Source organism: Carex rostrata, chromosome 1 (assembly GCF_964058835.1).
Source record: "Carex rostrata chromosome 1, lpCarRost1.2, whole genome shotgun sequence".
Classification (NCBI taxonomy): Eukaryota; Viridiplantae; Streptophyta; class Magnoliopsida; order Poales; family Cyperaceae; genus Carex; species Carex rostrata.
Genome location: NC_135918.1, coordinates 14,968,494 through 14,991,082, shown reverse-complemented (window position 1 = coordinate 14,991,082; position 22,589 = coordinate 14,968,494). Strand labels below are relative to the sequence as shown.

Below are 22,589 nucleotides of genomic sequence, written 5' to 3'. Positions count from 1 at the left end.
TGCTGTAACGTTTTAAAAAGTTATAACATTTTCTGTAACGTTTTAAAACGTTATGTAACGTTTTAATTAAATTCAGCCTTCAAACAATTCCTGTTTTTGATCAAGATTTTACAGAACAAAACGTTATGTAACGTTTTACAACCGTTGTAACGTTTTGGATCGATTAGCTGAGCTGTCAGGAAATTGAAAACCTAAAAGGAAAACGTTGTAACATTTTCTGAAAACGTTGTAACGTTTTAGCCCAATTAACTCGTTTTTGAGCTGACTCTATAAATAGTTAATTGGGCTTTCTTCCCAATTCAACCTAGCCGTCCCTAAACTTCAAAAGAGGCGATTTTCTGAGAGCTTGGTTCCACCATTGTTGATTGAGCTTAAAACTTCAATATCTCTCAATCAATCTCAAACAACCTCAAATCCACTTCACTAATCTCTAATTAGATTAGGTTAGAGTGATCTATTGAGTGTTTCTCTTGTTCTTGAGTAGCTTGTGTGACTTCCCTTGTTTGTAAGGGCTCGCCGGCTCAAACCTCGAGTTGCTCGTGTGACTTCCCTTGGTTGTAAGGGCTCGCCGGCGCTCATCTCTCATTGGCCGTGACTTCCCGTTTTGTAAGGGCTCACGGTTCACAATTGTAATCCTTTCATATTGGGTAATAGAAAGGCGCACCTAGAAAGAGGTTGCGACGCCCCGGAGACGTAGGCCATTGTTTTGCCGAACTCCGTTATCATCCCGCGTGTCAATTTCTCTAAACTCATCTCTTTTACTTTTAATTGTAATTTATTTTCAGTTTTCGAGCTAATTAGCGGTGCCCCTAAGAACAACAAAGTCAACTGTCATAAATTAAGTTTGTAACTAAATTCATACATATTAAATTACTAAATCTTCAAATTCATACAAACACAGTTCACAAAATAAATTCATGCATACTAAATTCACACAAATTTATACCAATGTACAAATTCATACTTGGACCGAGCTGGCTCGCCAGCTCGCGAGCGAGCTACGCCTTAGCTCAAACTTGTTAATTTTGAGTCGAGCCCAAAAATTGCCCGCCAGTTTCACACAAAATCTCAAAACAGATCGTGAGATATCGGCTCTCAAAAATTGCCCGCACTGCTGAAGAAGTGCTTCTGAGCCCAACTTTGCACCTCTGGTTAACATATTAAAGCACCTCCAAAAAGCATGAACATTTACCGACATGCATTCTAGACTTTATAGAACAAGACTATGAAGTTTTATACAAAATATCAATACAGATCGTGAGATATCGGCTCTCAAAAGTTGCCCGCACTGCTGAAGGAGTGCTTTTGAGCCAAACTTTGCACCTCTGGTTAACATATCAAAGCACCTCCAAAAAGCATGAAAATTTACCTACATGCATTCTAGACTTTATAGAACAAGACTGTGAAGTTTTATACAAAATATCAAAACAAATCGTGAGATATCGGCTCTCAAAAATTGCCCGAACTGCTGAAGGAGTGCTTCTGAGCTCAACTTTGCACCTTTGGTTAACATATCAAATCACCTTCAAAACTCGTGAAAATTTATCGACATATATTTTTGACTTCATAGAATAAGACTGTGAAGTTTCATACAAAATATCAAAACAGACCGTGAAATATCGGCTCTCAAAAATTGTCCGAATTGTTGAAGGAGTGCTTCATGATTTTTTTGATATGTTAATTAGAGATGCAAATTTGGGCTCAGAAGCACTCCTTCAGAGAGAGTTCAGTTTTGTTATGTTTGAGTTTTGATTTGTTATGTTTAGTTTTATTATCTTCTTAGTATATGTTTTATTATGTTTCAGTTTTTAGTTTTGTTATGTTTCATTATCTCACGGTCTGTTTTGATATTTTTTATGAAACTTCAGTCTTGTTCTATGATGTCAAAAATGCATGTCAATAAATTTTCATGATTTTTGAAGGTGCTTTGATATGTTAACCAGAGGTGCAAAGTTGAGCTCAGAAGCACTCCTTCAGCAGTTCGGGCAATTTTTGAGAGCCGATATCTCACGATCTGTTTTGATATTTTGTATAAAACTGCACAGTCTTGTTCCATAAAGTCTAGAATGCATGTCGGTAAATTTTTGTGAGTTTTGAAGGTTTTTTGATATGTTAATCAAAGGTGCAAAGTTGGGCTCAGAAGCACTCCTTCAGCAGTTCGGGCAATTTTTGAGAGCCGATATCTCACGATCTGTTTTGATATTTTGTATAAAACTTCACAGTATTGTTCTATAAAGTCTGAAATGCATGTCGGTAAATTTTTATGAGTTTTGAAGGTTTTTTAATATGTTAATCAGAGGTGCAAAGTTGGGCTCAGAAGCACTCCTTCAGCAGTTCGGGCAATTTTTGAGAGCCGATATCTGACGATCTGTTTTTATATTTTGTATAAAACTTCACAGTCTTGTTCTATAAAGTATAGAATGTATGTCGGTAAATTTTTATGAGTTTTGAAGCTTTTTTGATATGAAAATCAAAGGTGCAAAGTTGGGCTCAGAAGCACTCCTTCAGCAGTTCGGACAATTTTTGAGAGCCGATATCTGACGATCTGTTTTGATATTTTGTATAAAACTTTACAGTCTTGTTCTATAAAGTCTATAATATATGTCGGTAAAGTTTTATGAGTTTTGAAGGTTTTTTGATATGTTAATCAGAGGTGCAAATTTGGGTTCAGAAGCACTCCTTCAGCATTTCGGGCAATTTTTGAGAGCCGATATCTCACGATCTGTTTTGAGATTTTGTATGAAACTTCACAGTCTTATTCTATGAAGTCAAGAATACATGTCGGTAAATTTTCATACTTTTTAGAGGTGTTTTTTTATGTTAATCAGAGGTGCAAAGTTGGACAAAAAATTCCAAAAAAACATTATTTTCCTAACTCCAAATTCTAAAAAAAAAAAAAAAAAAAAATCCGGGCCGTGGAAAATATCTGCGGTCGGAAATTTTTTTTTTTTTTTTTTTCGGGTCGTGAATCTTTTTCCGCGGTCCGGAATAAAAATTCCGGGCCGCGGAAAAAATCCACGGTTTGGATATTTTTAAAAATTTGGCTGAAGTCTAGTTATTTTTAATAAAATATTTTTTTGGGTGGGTATTTTAAAAAAAATCGGCATATGCTACTTTCTGTAAGTAAACAACAGACAGAATAAACTAATACGTTTTACCTAAATATGAAATTTCCACCAAATCGACCCCCTTTCGCAATATATTATTTATTTATTTTCAATTAATATGAAAATCGGGCCGTATTCCGACCATCTATATTAAAGCCACATGCTCACATATATTTCTAACTTTTATTTTATATTTCTTCAGTGATGGGTATGCAGTCGTTGACTTGGGGGGGGGGGGGGGGGGGGGGGGGGGGAGTCAATGGCGGCTCAATAAACATGTCAATAGCACCAATAATTGTGCCTTATCTCTTCCTCTGGCACCAATGGTTCTCCCCCAATCTACACTCACCTAGCTTTCCACCTTGGCAAAATGGTGGTATCTGACTTGTGCTCAAGACCAATCCATCTCTTGTACTTATCTTCAATTTATTTACTTCTTATTGTACCTCATGGTGCTTCGATTTCTTTCAACTTCAATTTCTCAGACCCCAACACCAGTCTTGTGAATGAACATATCAACTTCCAAGGTGATGCATCCCACAATCAGCAACAAGTTGACTTGACTGCGAACATGGAGAACAGTGCAGGAAGAGCAACGTACAATCACTCGGTGCCCTTGTGGGATAAAGATACCGGAGAGGTAACCAACTTTACAACCCAGTTCTCTTTTCTTATACAAGCTACTACTAATACAAAGACATTTGGGGATGGCTTTGGTTTCTTCCTATCTTCCTATCCATCTCAAATTCCTCATGATAGTTATGGAGGGACCCTTGGCCTTTTCAATAACAATATTTCCATGAATGCATCGGCTAATCAGGTAGTTGCAGTCGAGTTTGATACCTTCCGGAATACGTTTGACCCAAATTCCGAAAATTCAACTGACTGCCACATTGGTATTGATGTAAACACTATTAAATCAACTTATTACCAGATCATTCCAAAAGACCTTTTTGTTGGTACAAGGATGACCGCACATATTGAGTATAACAGTGGGCAAAAACTTTTGAGTCTTTCCCTTTGGCATGAAAATAACTCAACAATCCAATTCAACCTCAATGGAACTGTTGATTTAAGCAAACAGCCAGCAATTGCATCTGTAGGCTTCTCAGCAGCCACTGGAGCAAACATTGAAGCACATCAGATTTTCTGGTGGTCTTTTAACTCAACCTTAGAAATGGTTACAAAAAATAAAAAGACGAGAAATAAGTCGGTCATAGTTGGAATAGCCGTGGGCACATTTATTATGTTTATTGTAGTAGGGATCTTCATATATCATCTCAGAAAAAGGAGTTCAATCATGAAAATCAGAGAAATTGAGGTGATTGGTGATGAATCAATTGATGAAGAATTTGAAAAGGGGAGAGGACCCAAGAGGTTCCCATACAGTGAACTGGTTGATGCAACAAATGGTTTTGGGGAGAACGAGAAACTTGGAGAAGGTGGGTTTGGATCAGTCTATAGAGGTATTTTAAAGGATGAAAACATTCAAGTTGCTGTTAAGAGGGTGTCAAAAGATTCAAAGCAAGGGAAGAAAGAGTATATATCGGAGGTCAAGATTATAAGCCAACTAAGGCACCGAAATCTTGTTCAACTAATTGGTTGGTGCCATGATCATGGAGAATTTTTGTTGGTTTATGAATTAATGAATAAGGGAAGCCTAGATAAACACCTGTATAACAAAGAAATTCTTCTTAGTTGGCCAATTAGGCACAATATAGCATTAGGGCTAGGCTCTGCTCTTCTATACCTCCATGAGGAGTGGGAACAATGTGTTGTGCATAGAGATATTAAGCCAAGCAACATAATGTTAGATTCCTCATTCAATGCGAAGCTCGGTGATTTCGGCCTTGCTAGACTTATTGATCACAACCAAGAAGTAGAAACAGTTGCTGCTGGCACCAAGGGTTATATAGCACCAGAATGTGTCCTCGGCACAGGAAAGGCAAGCACCCATTCTGATGTTTTCAGTTTTGGAGTCGTCTTGTTGGAGATTGCATGTGGAAGGAGGCCCATAATGCCTCAACAGGATGAAAAGAAGGTGATTTTAGTTGAATGGGTTTGGGATTTGTACGGGCAGAATGCACTTACGGAGGCCATCGATTCAAGTTTAAATGGTGATTTCATAAAAGAAGAAGTCGAGTATCTGATGATTGTTGGTTTATGGTGTGCACACCCAGAAAAATCCTCGCGTCCATCTATTAGGCAGGCTATGAATGTTTTGCAATTCAAGGCTAATTTACCAATTATTCCTCAAAAAATGCCGAGGCCGGTGTATACTATTCCATTTGATACCTCCTCAGAGGCTACTCCAAGTGACACAGCCAAACTTTCAACTTCTTTTATTGAAGGTCGGTGACTGACAATTTTATTAATAGTAAGAAAGTTATTTACAAAAACCGGCTCAAACATGAACCAAGAATGCTCTGAATAATGAATTTGCGAACAATGTTTCCTCTGTTTTTTTTTTTAGTGCTTTTAAATGCACAGTACTGCCATGATTCATATTTGGCAGTTTTCTTTGTTTTTCTATTGTGCTGTTTTTTTCCTCTGTTGCTTTTGTTTCTGGAGTTTCTTCTTGTAATATGTATTGTGTATAATTGTTTTTTTTTCCTTTATCCTTTTTGTTTGTACCCTCATTCCTTCATATAAACTCCTTTATTCTCCTGAAGTTATTTAAACTACTCTAATAATCTAATCATACTTATTTACAAGTCTTGAACACTCTATTACGTCATTCCTAGGGGTCTAAATAGTCCGATACGGATCGGATAGTGGTCAAATCGTATCTGTATCCATTATAATTTTTCAGATATGGATACGGATATGGATAGTCTCGGAAATAGATATGGATCGGATATTAAACGGATACTAATACGAATCGTATATCGGATGGATATGAATATAATTCGGATAATTAAAATAAATTACTAATGTACATTCTAGTAAAAAATAATATCTAAATATAATTTTTTCATTCATAAATTAGATCTAATATTTTCATAATAAATTTGTTAGTTACAAAACATACATCATATTATCAAAACATTAATCACTAATCATGTCATAGGGTTATATTGTTCATCGGAATATATATGTATATGCAGTTTAATAAATCATTAGTATGTATATGCAATTTAAGAATATAGAGTATATTTGTTTGTGGTTTAGGGGTGTAATGGTCGGATACGGATAGTTAAAAGTCTTACTGTATCCTTATGCAAAAGTAGGGCAGGGCAGGGAGTGGCGCAGGGAGGCGAGCGGCGCTGTTGCAGTGAGGCGCGCGAGGGTGGGGAGCCGGAAAAGGGGGGCGTCGGTGGGGAGAGGGGTTGTGTTTTGTGGGCTTCACGGAGACAGAACGAGAAGAGAGAGATCACGGAGACAGAGGGAGAAGAGGGGAGAGTCGGTTTGAATTAAAAGGCTCGGCCCGTGAATAAATTCCAGGGGGGAATAAGAAATTCCGGACCGTGAAAAATTTCCACGGGGAGAGGGGATTAATTCGATCTGTAAAAAAATTCCACGGGTGGGATATTTTTATAAATCCAGCTCAACTGTGGTTATAATTATTAAAATAATTTTCTTTTGAGGTAAAAATAAAAATCTCGGGGTTGTGTGTATATAGATATATACATAGCAGACCATGTGATTAATATGTGCGCACTATTGAAGAGATATTCTGCTTCTGTATTTTATTCCTCAATTTTCTCTTATAGATTGACATATGGCCATTAAGGCTCAATCAACTCTCTTGTCACCAAAAAAAAAAAAAAAAAATGAAAGAGTAGATAATTGAATCCAAGGAGAGAGATTGTGTCAGGTCGCACTCCATGCAACCGTACCGATGGCACATGACGAAACTCTTGAAATTTTAGCAAAAAAGAAAAATCAAAACCATGAATTTTTTGGATGGTTTGGATATTTTTAAAATTTTACCAAGACCCTGATTATTTTTATTAAAATATTTTATAAAATGGGTAAAGCAATTGTTCCTATTTCTTTTAAAATTATAAAATTTATATATTTTTTTTATATCATTTAGACTAAAATTTAATAGAATAGTAAAATTGACCACCAATTTTTATATTAATAGGAAAAATAAAAATAAAATATCAATTATGGGGTACACTTTCGGAAAATTTTGAAAAATAGGAAAAACATTATAATTTATAATATCCAATTAATCAGATCGTTAATGATCACTAATTAACCAAAAAACACTGTAGCTGGACGTTATGGTCTATGAAGTCCAGCTATAGTTTCAGTTTTGGAGTCGTCTTGTTGGTAATTGCATGTGGAAGCAGGAGCGGACCCGCAGTGGCACAGGGGGGTTAACTGCGCCTCCCATATATTTTCAAAAATAGTGCTAAAGATATGGTTATTTGACAATTGGGCTCCAGATTGGAATTTAAATTGCCCCCTCTACAGCCCAATATAAACTCTGTAGCCCAATCTGGAGCCCAATTCTGTTTTGGCGGATGAGGCGCTAAGCCCAACTCGCGTACATAAGTCTCTCTCTCTCTCGCTCTCTGAATCGCATGGACGGCTGGACATGTGACTGAATCGCGTGGTCTCTCTCTCTCGCTCTCTGAATCACGATCACGCCGCTGAGCCCAACTCGCGAGATCGATCTTGCTCTCTCTGAATCGTGATCTCTCCCTCTCTCTCAGATGGTCTCTCTCTCTCTCGCTCTCTGACTCGCGATGGTCTCCCTCGCTCTCTAACTTCCTTTTGGATGGCTGAGGCGGAGCCCTTTGGCAAGAGTGGTTAGAAATCAATTTATTATTTTTCCATTTTGGTATTTCTTGTTTTCTAATTTGTGGTTGGATGAAAGTTTGAAAGTTCAAATTAGATTTAAATTAGAAGTTAGAGGATTTAAATTTTGTAATAAATTAGGGTTATATTTAAGATTAAATTTGTATCCAATTAGTTAATAGGTTTAAATCCGAGAATTTATTTGAATCCGATTCTTACCCCCTCTGACAGAAATCCTGCGTCCGCCCCTGTGTGGAAGGGGGGCCATAATGCCTCAACAGGATGAAAGGAAGGTGAGTTTAGTTACATGGGTTTGGGATTTGTACGGTAGGAAAGCACTTATGGAGGCCGTTGATCCAAGATTAAATAGTGAGTTAGAAAACAGAGTAGTAGTGTGCCTGATGATTGTTGGTTTATGGTGTGCACATCAGGAAAAGTTCTCGCGCCCATCAATTAGGCAGGCCATGAGTGTTTTGCACTTTCAATCTAATTTGCCAATTCTTCCTCCAAAAATGCCTATGCCGGTGTATATTACTTCCTTGTATCCTAATATGCAACTTTATACCTGCTCTGAGGCTACTTCAAGTGGCATAGCACAAAATTCCACCAAGTCGGCTTCTGCTTCATCTTCAGACTCTTCATGGCTGCTCAAACAAGAACCGAGAACATTCTAAACAACAATTTACAAACAAAGAACTGTGCACTCCAAAAAAATTTGGAGGATTAGGAGTAATGGATCTAGCAACATTCAACCTTGCAATTCTTAAATGGTATTGGAAATGGGCGAAACCGCAACAAAATTTAATGAACCTGCTGCTGGCACACATGCCCATCACTCAAGAAATGATGCCTCACACAGAACTGTTCACAATCAAAGCAGCAGGGGCATTTTGGAACATTTCGGTACATAGAATAATTGGCAATGGAAAAAAAAACAGTTTTTGGTTGCATGATTGGGGGTGCGGGGTATTAAAAGAGAGATTTGCAGACCTATATTCGTACACGATAAATGATGGGATCAATGTCAGAGAAGCACTAGAGATGGGGATGCAATCTCTCCTAAGAGATCAGCTATCAGATTCGGCACAAGAACAGCTTTTGACGCTCACAAATGAGATAACAGGAAGGCAAATTTTGAATATGCAAAGAGAGGATGATGTTACTTGGAGGTGGGCCTCAGCATATAAAGCAATCAAGAATGGGCCCCGAGTTGCAACCAACACACACATACTGTGGTCCATCAAAGCGCCTCCAAGGTTTAAGTTATTTGCGTGGATCATGACCTTGAACAGAATTTTGACTATTGACAACCTAATCAAGAAAGGTATGCATATAGTTAATAGATGTGTGATGTGTAAAAATGCTTTAGAAACAGTTAAACACTTGTTTGGAGAATGCCAGATCGCAAAGGCACTGTGCAGAGAAGTCAGGGCAGCGTACCAGCTGGTACTAGGTACTGGTACAGCAAGGATGCTGGTACAAGGCAGAGGAACACCTAAGGAAAGATCAATTTGGCTTATAACGCAGTTTGTATTATGACGTGAAAGATGTGCCTGAATTTTCAGAGACAAGGAATGCTCAACACAAGATTTATTGGAGCAGGTACAACAACAGTGGCGGTACACTGAAGGGAGGGAAGTGACACACTGGTAAAGAGGCACAGTGAAACAGGAAACATAACCCCCAATATGCTTAAAATCTTACCTCCACTGTTGCATCTACTGGTGGAGCTTGTATTTTCCTGCTTTTATTTTTATTTTTATTTTTTTTCCCGAAGTTACTCAAACACGTTTGAGTGAAATTGTTTTTATTTTCAAAAATGGTATCTACATCACTTATGTAATTGCTACTGTTATCAATGAAAGGAGGGCTTGACCCTCGTTCCTTTCTCAAAAAAAAAAAAAAAAAGTTTCCTCTGTTTTTACTTTAGCGTTTTTAAAAGCACAGCACTACAATGATCCCTACTACGTAGTTTTCTTTATTTTTCTATTCCAATTGCTGTTGTGTTTCTTTTTTTTTTTCTTTCTTTCTCTGTTGCTTTTATGTCTAGACTTTGTTCTTGTAATATGTATTATGTATGATTATTCTTTTATTTCCTTTTTTGGTAAGTTTAGTTGTAATAGTAGCATTTTTCTTCTGTAACAAGTGCCAATTAACCAGCTAGCTCTATAAATTGCTTATAATATTTTGCTATGGTGGTTCTCATTTTGCTACAATGTTCAACTGTCATGCAAATCAGGCTCAGCTTACCTAATGAAATGAAGAATACTTTCACATAAATTCCAGCATGTGATCGCTACCATCTCCATCCATAACACGTACGACATCAGGTTGCAATCTCACAATTTCACCCAAATCAAAACCCACCAAAAACTCTCAAATTGAGCTGGTTCAATATCCTTTTGCCTTCCCATCAATTGCTCTATCTGCGAAAGATATATCACAATTTAAACTTTAACTCAGCTTCCCTATTTGGTACCTTCATCTATCTAAAAACCAGCAAATGGGTTTCTCTCACATTATGATCTGAATCAGGCTGAGGTTGAAATTGCTGATCTGATCGGCTGAGAAAAGGTGTTTGGTGTTTGCCACAGGCCTGGCACTGCTAGTTTTCTTACACTTGTTAGTTGGAAGGTGATTTGACAGGATGTGTTGAAGATTCATTGTTTATTAGTGAAATTTGACAGTCACCTCAGTAAGGAGATTTTTTTTTTATTTTTCTGACAAAACAGTGAGAGCAAATTAAATAGGAGATTGGAAATTTTGAGATTTTGAATTTCAATCCAGAATAAGGATACATTGGGAGTATATAGAAAGGAAGTAAAGTAATAATAGAAATATGGTAATACTCTTATTTGTTGCTATTAGCCATGCATGCTGGTAAACAGGAACAATTCAACAAACAACTTTAATGGCTATTCTTGCCTCTTCTATGTATGTAATAATAAAAAAAATACCCTGAAATTGGACTTAGATGGCACTAATTCAACATCACAACTTAAAATGGCAGAAATTATACATAAAGCAATAAATTACTAGACCCAATCATTGTCAGGATTATCAGCTAAATATGAATCAGCCTTGGGGGCTTAAAATAATTTATAAATTTACCAGTCAGGAGTATATACAGAAATATCAATGTGTACAAATTAGTACCAGTTAATATGAAAATCATATATAACCAAGTCTTTAGTTCCACATGAGACGTAGTAAGACTCGCTGCTATATAATAACCCTTCAAAGGATAAGGTGTTGGACAGATTAGAAAGGGGAAAAGGGTAGTGAGTTTGAATCCGTGAAAATTTCATCCGGATACATGTGGATATCCAATCCGTTTATACTTGAGCAATTGGATTCGAATATATCCGTTATACCTGAGCAACCAAATTCATATCCGAATCCAAGTCTTTAGTTGATAATCAATAATTATTCAGATCCGAATCCGCAAATTATCCGAATCTGTTGATTCGTTTATCTAAATTCGGATCTGAACCAGATATAGAGCAGATTTGGATCCGTTTTCTTCCCTAGCCTTTTAACATGCATGTTTTAATTGAATTTTTGCGTAAATATGATACTAACTTTAATTCAATTAACCTACTAAATTGAGGGTCCTGATTCCATGTAACTCAAATTTGGACTTTGGATCCGGACAATCCCAATCCCAATCCCGACAATGATTGGTCTTGATTTCATGTAACTTTAATTTTTTTTTTCTTTTTAAACCAATAAAATATAAATCAGATTTCATTTAAACTAAAATTCATTTGACATGATTGCATATTTGAACTCAATAATTTTTGTTATAATAATATATAAATCAAAATTACGAATTATTTTAAAACAATGTTGTTTAAATCAATTACTTTAAAATATCTTAAATCAATTACTTTAAAACAATAAAATATAAATAAAAAATTTCTTAAATCAATTACTTTAAAAAAATTATAAATTATTTTAAAACAATACTTTTAAAAATAAAAGTTACTCTTCTGCTTTATTCCGGGCTTGGACCGGCTATATAAAATAACATAGGCAGAGTTCTAACTTTTTTTTTGTTAGTAATTATTCTTTAAAATGAATAATTTAAAAACTAATTGAAATGTTTAGAAATTTATAATTTAAAAAATAATCATAAAGATTAAAAGAGATTAGAAATTTATACTGACACTACCTATATAGAAGTTCTCATTCATATAGCATAGTTCGCTCTCTTCCGCACCGTCTAAATCTGAATGAGCCTCGGGCCGCGGCTTGGTACCGCTTTCTTCAGTTTCGACTTCGGATGATGTTGCTTGACGATCTCCATGTTGCGTGCGATTTTTAGTATCAATCCAATCTTTCAAGCACATAAGTTTCTAAAAAACATGTGCACCCAACTTACTGTGATTATCGGCGAGAATCCTATTCGCCGAACTAAAACAACATTTGGAAGGGACGGTTGACACGGGTACGACAAATACGTCGCGGGCCATCATTGCCAGCGTTGGATAGGCACTTGCATTCCTCCATCGCGCCATGATGTCAACCTGTTCATCTTCGTGACACATCGTAACATAGCTCAATAACTCATCTGTGCCTTGGGATGTGTGCGGGTCGTTATCCAACTGGAAATCTGATAAGCCAAACATCTCATCGATAGGATAGTAGTTTTTTAATTTAGATAGATAACTAATAATTTAGAGTTATTATTTTTATTGTGTTATGTAACACGATATATTTTATTATTTATGAACAAGATCAATAGTATAATTTTTATTTGGCAGTAGTTTTTAATTTATATTATAATGATTTATGATATGAGATGTTTAAGAAATTATAATTATATTTAAATGTAAATGATTTTTCAAATGCTTTGGAGTTGTGACATATACCCGCTCCGGATTCGGAACCGCCCCGTATCCGAACCGGACACAATAATCTACAAATAAGTTATGAGTATTTGTCTATCCGAAACCAAAAGACTGGACCCGAAATATTTACCGATAGATAGGTATCCGAATCCGGACCCAACCCGATTTGAAATAAATAAGTATATGGATCGAAATTCGGATCCGAACACTTTTAAAGTACAAGTCCAAATATAATAGTATCGAGACCCGACCCAACCCGATAGCACCTTTAGGTTTTGGTGGAGTTTTTGTTAACTTTCCAATGTTTTTTCAGTCTTTCTTATTTTGCTGGTACATTGTAATTTAAACTTTAAAGAGTGTGAGGAGCAGGGCGTAATTGTTGCTCTAAGTATGATGAACATTGCAAGTGTGCCTTCATTATGTTAAATGCAACAACACCTGACAACTTCTGTCATGGTATTTCAAAAAGAATACCTCTTTCTAAATCTGTCTTGGTATCAGAACCTAAATTTGCACATGCCATTTATGACCTAATTTAGGTCCTTTTCTTTACACAAAACTCTGACTCACTCAACTTCAAAAACCAAAACCCAGAACAGAAAAAACAGATCAGAAAACACTTTAATGAACCAGTAATCTCCATATCAAATTCAACTTCAAAATTATAAGTTATAACCTTAACCAGCAAACAGCCAAACCAGCTTTCTATCCAGAATCAGAAAACAAGAACTACAAAGTCAAACAGCAGTAAAATACCAGATTCAGCACGAACAAAACCACAACCAAACCAGAAAATAAAAATCTATGCATACCATAAATTCTGCTCCCCGAATCAGCATGATCAGAAAAACCAGATCAGTGCTCCACGCCAGAGATCAGCGTCAGCAAATAGGCAATACCAGATCACCTGACCTCTTGATAGCTCTCAGAATAAAAAAGATGAGGTTCAAATCAGCTAATTCTCAAGCCTTCTCAAGCATTTGATACTGTTCCAAACGAGATCGGTTCCTCAAAGGCAATGCCGACGTCTCATTACAAAAGAAAATTAGAAATTCTGGACGCTTTTGAAAGACTTGTTGCGCCTATATTTCAAAATCCATATCACTTTTTCTAAATATGTGATTCCGTTTATTAAGATCAGCTTTTTCTCAGACAATTGGCACAGGTTTTCATTATATTAATATAAAAAATAGAATATAATTTGAAGAATAACTATTTAAAAAATCAATGGTTAGCGCTTGTTTTGTACTTCTATTAGTGATAACTTCAGATAAAGAAAAACAATTTTTTTAAAATATTTTTGCATCCGGCTTTTAACTGTATCACGAAATGATACTTAACATTAACTACTTATATCTAAATTAAACATTAACTACTTATATCTAAATTAAACATTAACTACTTATATCTAAATTCAGAATTTTTATTCCTAGCATATAAGCACTATAAAAAAAAAAAATACATGAAGACATTTTGGATGCAATTGTTTTACCATTCCTCAACTAGAAATTGACATTTGCGACTTTTTCAATAGGTCTAGGAGGCACCTTTCTTTGTTGTTCACACGTGACATGTATTAGTTGACATAGGTGAACCCAAAAGGATTTTGGCTTGTACAAACCACGTCATTTATAAAATAAAACTAATAATTTATGAGAATCCACTTTTAATCTAGTGACAAAAGTAATGTACACTCCTTACACAAGAGGGTCCAGAATCTCTGAAGTAATCCAATTTTAGAGTTTCAATCCGTCCGACTCGAATCCGGGCCAATTCGTTCCAAGGTGGAGCAAATGGGACCATTTTAATCTGACGGTTTGGATCTAAACTAAAAAGTTGAATTACTTTAGAAGATCCGAACTCCTACACAAGAATGCTGATGCGTTTCCTCAATACAAGTTAATAAAAAAACAACAACAATATCTAACAAGTTAGATAACAATAAAAAATTTAGTGAAATTTAGTGTCATCTCCTTCAAGAGATTTTATGGAGAGAGCGAATGAATTGAGCTTTTCATGGTAAATATTCTAGTTTGAAATTTAAATGGGAAAATTTTCAAATAGTGAAGTTTTATTGGATGTACGTCCAATTGGTCTAATCCAAAATGTAGGCATTTGTATGAGGTTTAATTAATTACTTTGAATGGAGGTTTGGATTTCAAAATCAAAATTTGAATTAATGGAAATGATACAAACTCCTAATCTTACCACCGTCTCTTCAGACATATTTTGAAAACGAGTTATACGTACGAACAGGCCATTACGGTAGCTGGTTTTCAATGTCCATAAGTTACCTGATTCTTCCATTGATAGAAAAATAGAATTTATTCATTAATTGCTTTTATGTGTAAGTGCAAGCTCTACACACCCGAAAAATATGTAGTAGTTAATTATAGTGATCATCCGCACAAGACAATTAACGTTGGGTATAAAATTCAAACTGATGATTCATTCAATTAATCAAGCTCGATCGTGTATCACAATTATTGTAGTATACAAGTCATATTTGATGGTTGATATCAGCATCGCAACTTGCAGGATGATGTCTCGGAATTCCAAGTCAAGTCATATTTGATGGTCGATATCGGCTTCGCAACTTGCAGGATGATGCCTCGGAATTCCAAGTCAAGTCATATTTGATGGTCGATATCGGCTTCGCAACTTGCAGGATGATGTCTCTGAATTCCAAATCAAGTAGTCAAATATTTAAGTTTTCACGAAAAAAAATCGACCTACCATTGGCTCCGCAATAATTCTGACTGCTGCCGTACGCATCCTCCTAGCATGAAGAACGTCACCGCTGTGACAGATGAGCTACTGAATACGACTCATCCATAAATTGTATTAAGCATATCATATGACGGCCGCTTAAGGATTCAATGTGAGGTTTTCAGAATTCATCGACCCCTTGAGTATATATGATATTTACTGTTCGCATGCTGTACTATATATTAATATTACATTCTCCTGTCTTTCAGATTCCTATTAGTTGTGAAATCATGTTCTTAATGTGAGGTTTTCAGGAAAATGGCGCGGCTGTTTAATTAGGTTGTTTATTTTTTTTTCTAAAAAAAATTAAAAGAAGTTCAGTACGTACAATTATGGGAGCCAGTTTCAAACTCTTATGGAAAATAAATAAATAAAAACTACTATTTTAGCTTATATGTGAAGAAAATAAAAAACTACTCTTACGGACAGATGCGGAGCTTTCTGGTAGAGATTGGCACCGCCGCTGGCAAATGGGCCCCGATCTGCAATTGCTTCATAATCTCTACCAAAATAAATGTGCTCAATTTAAATTTAAAAAATTAAACAAGACAGACTTAAGCACTGGAAACAGAATAACACTACTGTTCGATCTAACATAATTCAATTAAATTAGTCGATTTACTTTTGGTTGCCACTTGCCAGGACAATATGCCAGACAACCTTCAAAATATTGGTAAGTACATTGTTTCGGGACACAGCGACGAAATTAGGCAAGAAGGGTAAGAACCGAGCAAACAATATATTTGACCAATTTGTATGGAAAATGATGTGTGCAATTGTGAATGTTTTCAAGGTCTAATTTGTAAAATTTTCTGCTATCAACAATATTTGAGCCTTAAATTTCTAAAAATATGAGGCAAACTTGCATGTCATACCAGGAACAGTACCATAACAGATGACAACTCATTCATATCTGATTTTCAACAATTTTTTCTTTTTGTAAAATTTTTAAAAAGGAAGATTATGAATTTGCTTTTAGGTGTGATATTTGAATGTAAAATTTGGTACAGTACCAGTCATTGTCTGAACTTGCTTTTCATGTGATGAATGTGATTTTACTTGCTTTGTAATAAGATTTGAGTCTAAGGTGGGTTGTGTGTTTTAGTGGGTACATATACTACCCTGACAAGAGAAGAAAGAGAAACAATTAGTGGGGTTGGATGACAGGTTTAAGGGATGGTGATTTTTGTTCTTAGTATAAGATGTTTTAGGTAATATGAAGTGCTACTGTTTTCTATCAGTGTTCTGTTTCAATTTACTTTTTTGGAGGTTTAAATGACAACATCTGTCATTGGTATTTTGTTATTTTGTTTTATTAGTCTAAGATATGTAACCATCCCTCTATTATGAAAGAATTTATGCTGGCAGTTTTGTCATAATATTAGATCATTTAATCATGTTTAATTTTGTTACTTACATTATCTTATCATTTTCAATTCTTTAACCCCACAGTAGTACCAATCAGTGAGGATTGAAGGGCATTTTGGAAGTTATGAATATATGGTGGTTGCTGGCATTAAACCCTGGTTTCAAATGTGTCTATATATTACTCGTCTTGCTAACTGTGAAGCAGATGCATTGGCTAAGGCAACGTGAATAAATCAGAAATCATGTAAATTGAAGGATGTACTTACCCACCAGTGTTACCAATTTACATTTTTAAATCTTATCAAATGATATTGTTGCAATTATTGTATTTGTTGAACAACTAACAAGGATAAATATGCCACTTTCACTTGCATGAAATCATGAAGAAGAGGTACAGCTCATATGAGGAATCTTGCAGTAGTGACGCAGAAGAGAAGATATCCAAGAGAAGAAGGGGAAGAGATAAGAGGGATAAGAGGAGGAAAATGAAACATTCTTCTGATAATTCTGGTATGATTTTTGGAACTTGTAATTTTTTTTTTTTAGATAGTACCCTGTGGAGAATTCAGATCCAGTGAAGTAACCCAAAAGGTGGGTTTTAGATAGGGACCGTCCGATTTGAATCCGTGAAAATCCATCCGAAGTGTAGCACACACATTGAGCAACAAATCCAAATCCCGAGACGATCTCGAGTGATAGATTAGAATCAGACGGTCTCAATCCATTACCAATGTGTCTAATTCGTTGATTGGCCAAGATGAAGAAGAAGGGACAAAAGAAGGGAAGGATTTGTCGGAGAAGATTAGCAATGATGTAGTGAGAAAAGAGATGGGTTTGGAATGGATGCTCAAGGCAGCAAGCAAAAGAGAGAATAATCCACTTCAAGCGAAGAAGAAAGAAGAGATTCTAAGGGTGAAGAGGTAATTCATGATAAATTTTGTAATTTTAATATGTAAGTTTAAATAGGTAATTTTCAAGAAATATAAATGAGGTGCTGGTATGTAGAAATACAAATCTAGGTATTATAATCTTACATAATTTTATAGTTTGACACAGTTTGTGCATGGTTAGTTGAGTAATTAAAACTTTTATTCATTTTTCTGTTGAAGATTTAATTTGAAAGGTGTTTTTATTTTATGTAGGTTGTCAGAGAGAGGTGGGTCTCTATAGGTGACCTAGCGGCATCTGTTGCTACATCCCAGGCTGCTCCTCATGCACACTTATGCGTAATCAGATGGTGGAGAACGGGACAATCTGAAAACCCTAATGAAGTGTCCAAGAAGCACGAAAGGCAAGACAACTTGCGAGATATTTCCTCTAGGCAGTCTCAAATAAGATGACCCCGACAGGAGAGAAACTTGAGAGCAACTTGAGCTGGAGGAAGGGATAAGGGGCATAACAGTAAACAAATAGTTGCATATAAAACCTAACATTTCTTATGCAAGGATAACCATATCTTAGTTGCTAAATGATCCATAAAAATGTTGTCCTTTTGTTTTAAGTGTGAGAAATGTTGGTGTTATCTCCAGATGCAGTTTTTGTAAAAACAACAAAGAGAAAATTAAAAATAAATAAATAAGATGATGCATAAATTCGTTTCAGCTAATTAATTATCGGCCGTCTATTGATTCTTTTGCAGAGTATATTCTTCTTCTTTGATTAATTATTGTACCAGTATGGTACGATTCTTGCCTTTTTCATTTTAAATTTGATAGGAACTGAGAAATTTGTAGAACTAAATAAGTTATTCTTCTTTTTTCCATCTTCAGATTTTAATTGTAAAATTACAACTCAATTTAACTCAATTTGTTTACTTGTTTTCACAACTTTTAAGCAGTATGGCATGGTGTTCGTCCTAATGTACCAGATCACATTCTTTATTTTTAATATAATCCTCATTCAAACTTTGAAATATTACTCGGGCTTACAAATTTCTGGATGAGATGAAAGTCCAAGTTCACTCTTATTGTTGTGCAGAAGAAATATGTTGGAGTTCGAGAGATTATTTGTCTCTTTGATACTAAAGTGGAAAAAGATGTGCGCTTCCAGAAAACATTGAAGCTCATATTACACCCTTTGAAAAAAAATATATTTATAGTTATACTATGAAACAAGTAAATTTATTAAATTTTGAATTATTCCAGTGTACTCTAATATCTATATTGTATACAGTATTTCAATCTCTGTTGCAATGCATGGACACTTGACTAGTTTTAATAATGCTTGTACGTATTACTTCATAGAAGATTTGAAGGGTATGCCCTTCAAATCTTTTTCTTTCTTTTTTTTTTCTTTTTTTTAAGCCTTCAAAAAAAGAAAAAATTTTTTTGAAGGGTATGCACAGTCGTTGACTAGGGGTCAATGGCGGCTCAATACCCAACCTCTTTCACTCAGACACCAATTATTCTCCCCCCAATCCACACTCACCTAGCTTTCTACCTTGTCCCCTCAAAAAAAAAAAAAAAAAAAAAAAAGCTTTCTACCTTGGCAAAATGGTGCTACCTGACTTGTGCTCAAGACCAATCCATCTCTTGTACTTATCTTCAATTTATTTACTTCTTATTGTACCTCATGGTGCTTCGATTTCTTTCAACTTCAATTTCTCAGAACCCATCACCAATCTTGTGCATGAGCATATCAACTTCCAAGGTGCTGCATCCTACGTTCAGCAAAAAATTGACTTGACTGAGAACGCAAGGGACAGCAAAGGAAGAGCAATCTACAATCAAATGGTACCCTTGTGGGATAAAGAAACCGGAGAGGTAACAAACTTTACAACCCAGTTCTCTTTTCTTATACAAACTATTACTGGCTCTCGGGATGGCTTTACTTTCTTCCTATTGTCCTATCCATATGAAATTCCTGAAGATAGTTTTGGAGGGACCCTTGGCCTTTTCGATACCAATACTTCCATGAATGCATCGGCTAATCAGTTAGTTGCAGTCGAGTTTGATACCTTCTCTAATTCGAGGTATCATGACCCAAATTCAACAGATCCAACTGACTGCCACATTGCTATTGATGTAAACACTATTATCTCAACTTCTTCCCAGATCATTCCAAACAACCTTTTTGTTAATACAAGGATGACCGCACATATTGAGTATAACAGTTGGCAACAACGTTTGATTCTTTCCCTTTGGCATGAGGCCAACCCGACAATCAATTTCAGCATCAATGCATCTGTTAATTTATTGAAACAGCCAGCAAGTGCATTTGTAGGCTTCTCAGCAAGCACTGGAGAACAAATTGAAGCACATCAGATTTTCTGGTGGTCTTTTAACTCAACCTTAGAAATGGTTACAAAAAAAAAAAAACCGATAAATAAGTGGGTCATAGTTGGAATAGCAGTGGGCACATTTATTATGTTTATTGTAGTAGGGATATTCATATATCATCTCAGAAAAAGGAGCTCAATCAAGAAAATCGGAGATATTGAGGTGATTGGTGATGAATCAATTGATGAAGAGTTTGAAAAGGGGAGGGGACCAAAGAGGTTCCCGTACAGTGAACTGGTTGATGCAACAAATGGATTCGGGGAGAACGAGAAACTTGGAGAAGGTGGGTTTGGATCAGTCTACAGAGGTATTTTACAGGATGAAAACATTCATGTTGCTGTTAAGAGGGTGTCAAAAGATTCAAAGCAAGGGAAGAAAGAGTATATATCGGAGGTCAAGATTATAAGCCAACTAAGGCACCGAAATCTTGTTCAACTAATTGGTTGGTGCCATGATCATGGAGAATTTTTGTTGGTTTATGAATTGATGAATAAGGGAAGCCTAGATAAACACCTGTATAACAAAGAAATTCTTCTTAGTTGGCCAATTAGGCACAATATAGCACTAGGGCTAGGCTATGCTCTTCTATACCTCCATGAAGAGTGGGAACAATGTGTTGTGCATAGAGATATAAAGCCAAGCAACATAATGTTAGATTCCTCATTCAATGCTAAGCTCGGTGATTTCGGCCTTGCTAGACTTATTGATCACAACCAAGAAGTAGAAACGGTTGCTGCTGGCACCAAGGGTTATATAGCACCAGAATGTGTCCTTGGCATGGCAAATCCAAGCACACATTCCGATGTTTTCAGTTTTGGAGTTGTCTTGTTGGAAATTGCATGTGGAAGGAGGCCCATAATGCCTCAACAGGATCGAAGGAAAGTGAGTTTAGTTGAATGGGTTTGGGATTTGTACGGGCAGAATGCACTTATGGAGGCCGTCGATTCAAGTTTAAATGGTGATTTCATAAAAGAAGAAGTCGAATGTCTGATGATTGTTGGTTTATGGTGTGCACACCCGGAAAAATCCTCACGCCCATCTATTAGGCAGGCCCTGAGTGTTTTGCACTTTCAAGCTAATTTACCAATTCTTCCTCCAAAAATGCCTATGCCGGTGTATACTATTCCATTGGATCCTAATTTGCAATTTTATACCACCTCCTCTGAGGCTACTTCAAGTGGCGTAGCAAAAGATTCCCCCAAGTCAGCTCCTGCTCCATCTTCGGACTCTTCCTGGCTGCTCAAACAAGAACAGAGAACGTTCTAAACAATAAATTTGCACAAAAAAAAAAAAGTTTCCTCTTTTTTTTTTTTTTTTTTTTTTTCCTTTTTCCTTTTTCGTGCTTTTAAATGCACAGTATTACAATGATACCTATTTGGGATTTTTTTTTTTTTCCTGTGTTATGTGTGCCATTATTATTTTATTTCCAGCTGGCTGTATAAATTGCCTATAATCTTTTGCTATAGTGATTCTCATTCGTTACAAAGTTCAAGTGTTATGCATATCTCAGGTTGAGCTTACCTATTTGTCTATTTCTGTTTATGTTAATTTTTCATAACCTTGAATTTTGATGAAATGGAGGAGAATATCACACATTTGTAATAACCTCCCTGCATGAAATTTCACACAAATGTTGGCATGTGATTGCTACAATTTCCATCCATAACACGTACAACACCAGGCTGCAATCTCACCATTGAGCTGGTTCAATTTCCTTTTGGCTTCCTATCAATTGGCCTATCTGCGAAAGAGGCACAATTTGAATATTAACTCAGCTTCCCTATTTGGTATCTTCATCTATCTAAAAACCAGCAAATGGGTTCCTCTCTGGTCAGTGGCGTAGCCAAGATTTTCATTAGGGGTGGGCAAAATAAATTATTATTATATTAATAATTATTATTATTTTATTTAAATAATTAAATTATAAAATATTATTAAATAATTTTCATTGGAAGCGGAATCGGTAATTAACTATGAATTAAAATTGAGAAAATCGGTAGAAATCCACCGAATTAGATCGAAAACTCGATTTTTTTTTTTAAAGTTTACTTTGAAGCATAGTTCACAAGACTCTTCTATTAAAATTCAGCTCATTTTGAATAGTTAAACACAATAAAAATATTTTAATGCATTACATTAAATTTCAGTATATTACTTTATAAAACATTTTAGTCTATTTCTTTCACAAAAAATAACAAATTTATTGTGGTCCCACCATCATACCATTCTTATTAACCTTCTTCTTGTAGGAATATTTCAAAATAGATTGATGAAAGACTATCAAAATTGTAACGACTCGACCAATTTCATTAATCGAGAGTTTTGATTCAGTCGGGAGTAGACAAAACTCAAATCTAGAGGTGGACAAAACCTAAATCCAAACCAACTATATACGAATTTGATACCGTATTTCAAAATCCAGGGGTAGGCGGCTGCCTACCCCTGGATAAAGCTGGCTCCGC

General features: G+C 35.7%; 2 protein-coding genes and 1 pseudogene across 3 annotated transcripts; all 3 read left to right on the top strand.

Moving 5' to 3' along the window:
* Nucleotides 1–3,434: 3,434 nt before the first annotated feature.
* Nucleotides 3,435–9,748, top strand: LOC144560328 (L-type lectin-domain containing receptor kinase IX.1-like). 2 transcript variants are annotated; one of them, XM_078309492.1, is made up of 2 exons: nt 3,435–5,148; nt 8,153–9,748. In XM_078309492.1, the coding sequence occupies exons 1-2, from the start codon at nt 3,478–3,480 to the stop codon at nt 8,531–8,533; spliced, it is 2,052 nt and encodes a 683-aa protein (XP_078165618.1). In that variant the 5' UTR covers nt 3,435–3,477; the 3' UTR covers nt 8,534–9,748. The 2 variants fall into 2 exon arrangements, with proteins under 2 accessions (XP_078165618.1, XP_078165624.1); XM_078309498.1 differs by lacking the exon at nt 8,153–9,748 and having other exon boundaries at nt 3,435–5,725.
* Nucleotides 9,749–16,325: 6,577 nt separating this feature from the next.
* On the top strand, nt 16,326–18,476 carry LOC144543571 (uncharacterized). Its single transcript, XM_078292260.1, has 3 exons — nt 16,326–17,359; nt 17,607–17,769; nt 17,992–18,476. The coding sequence occupies exons 1-3, from the start codon at nt 17,230–17,232 to the stop codon at nt 18,017–18,019; spliced, it is 321 nt and encodes a 106-aa protein (XP_078148386.1). The 5' UTR covers nt 16,326–17,229; the 3' UTR covers nt 18,020–18,476.
* A 798-nt stretch (nt 18,477–19,274) lies between these two features.
* Nucleotides 19,275–21,520, top strand: LOC144560392 (L-type lectin-domain containing receptor kinase IX.1 pseudogene; annotated as a pseudogene).
* Nucleotides 21,521–22,589: the final 1,069 nt, after the last annotated feature.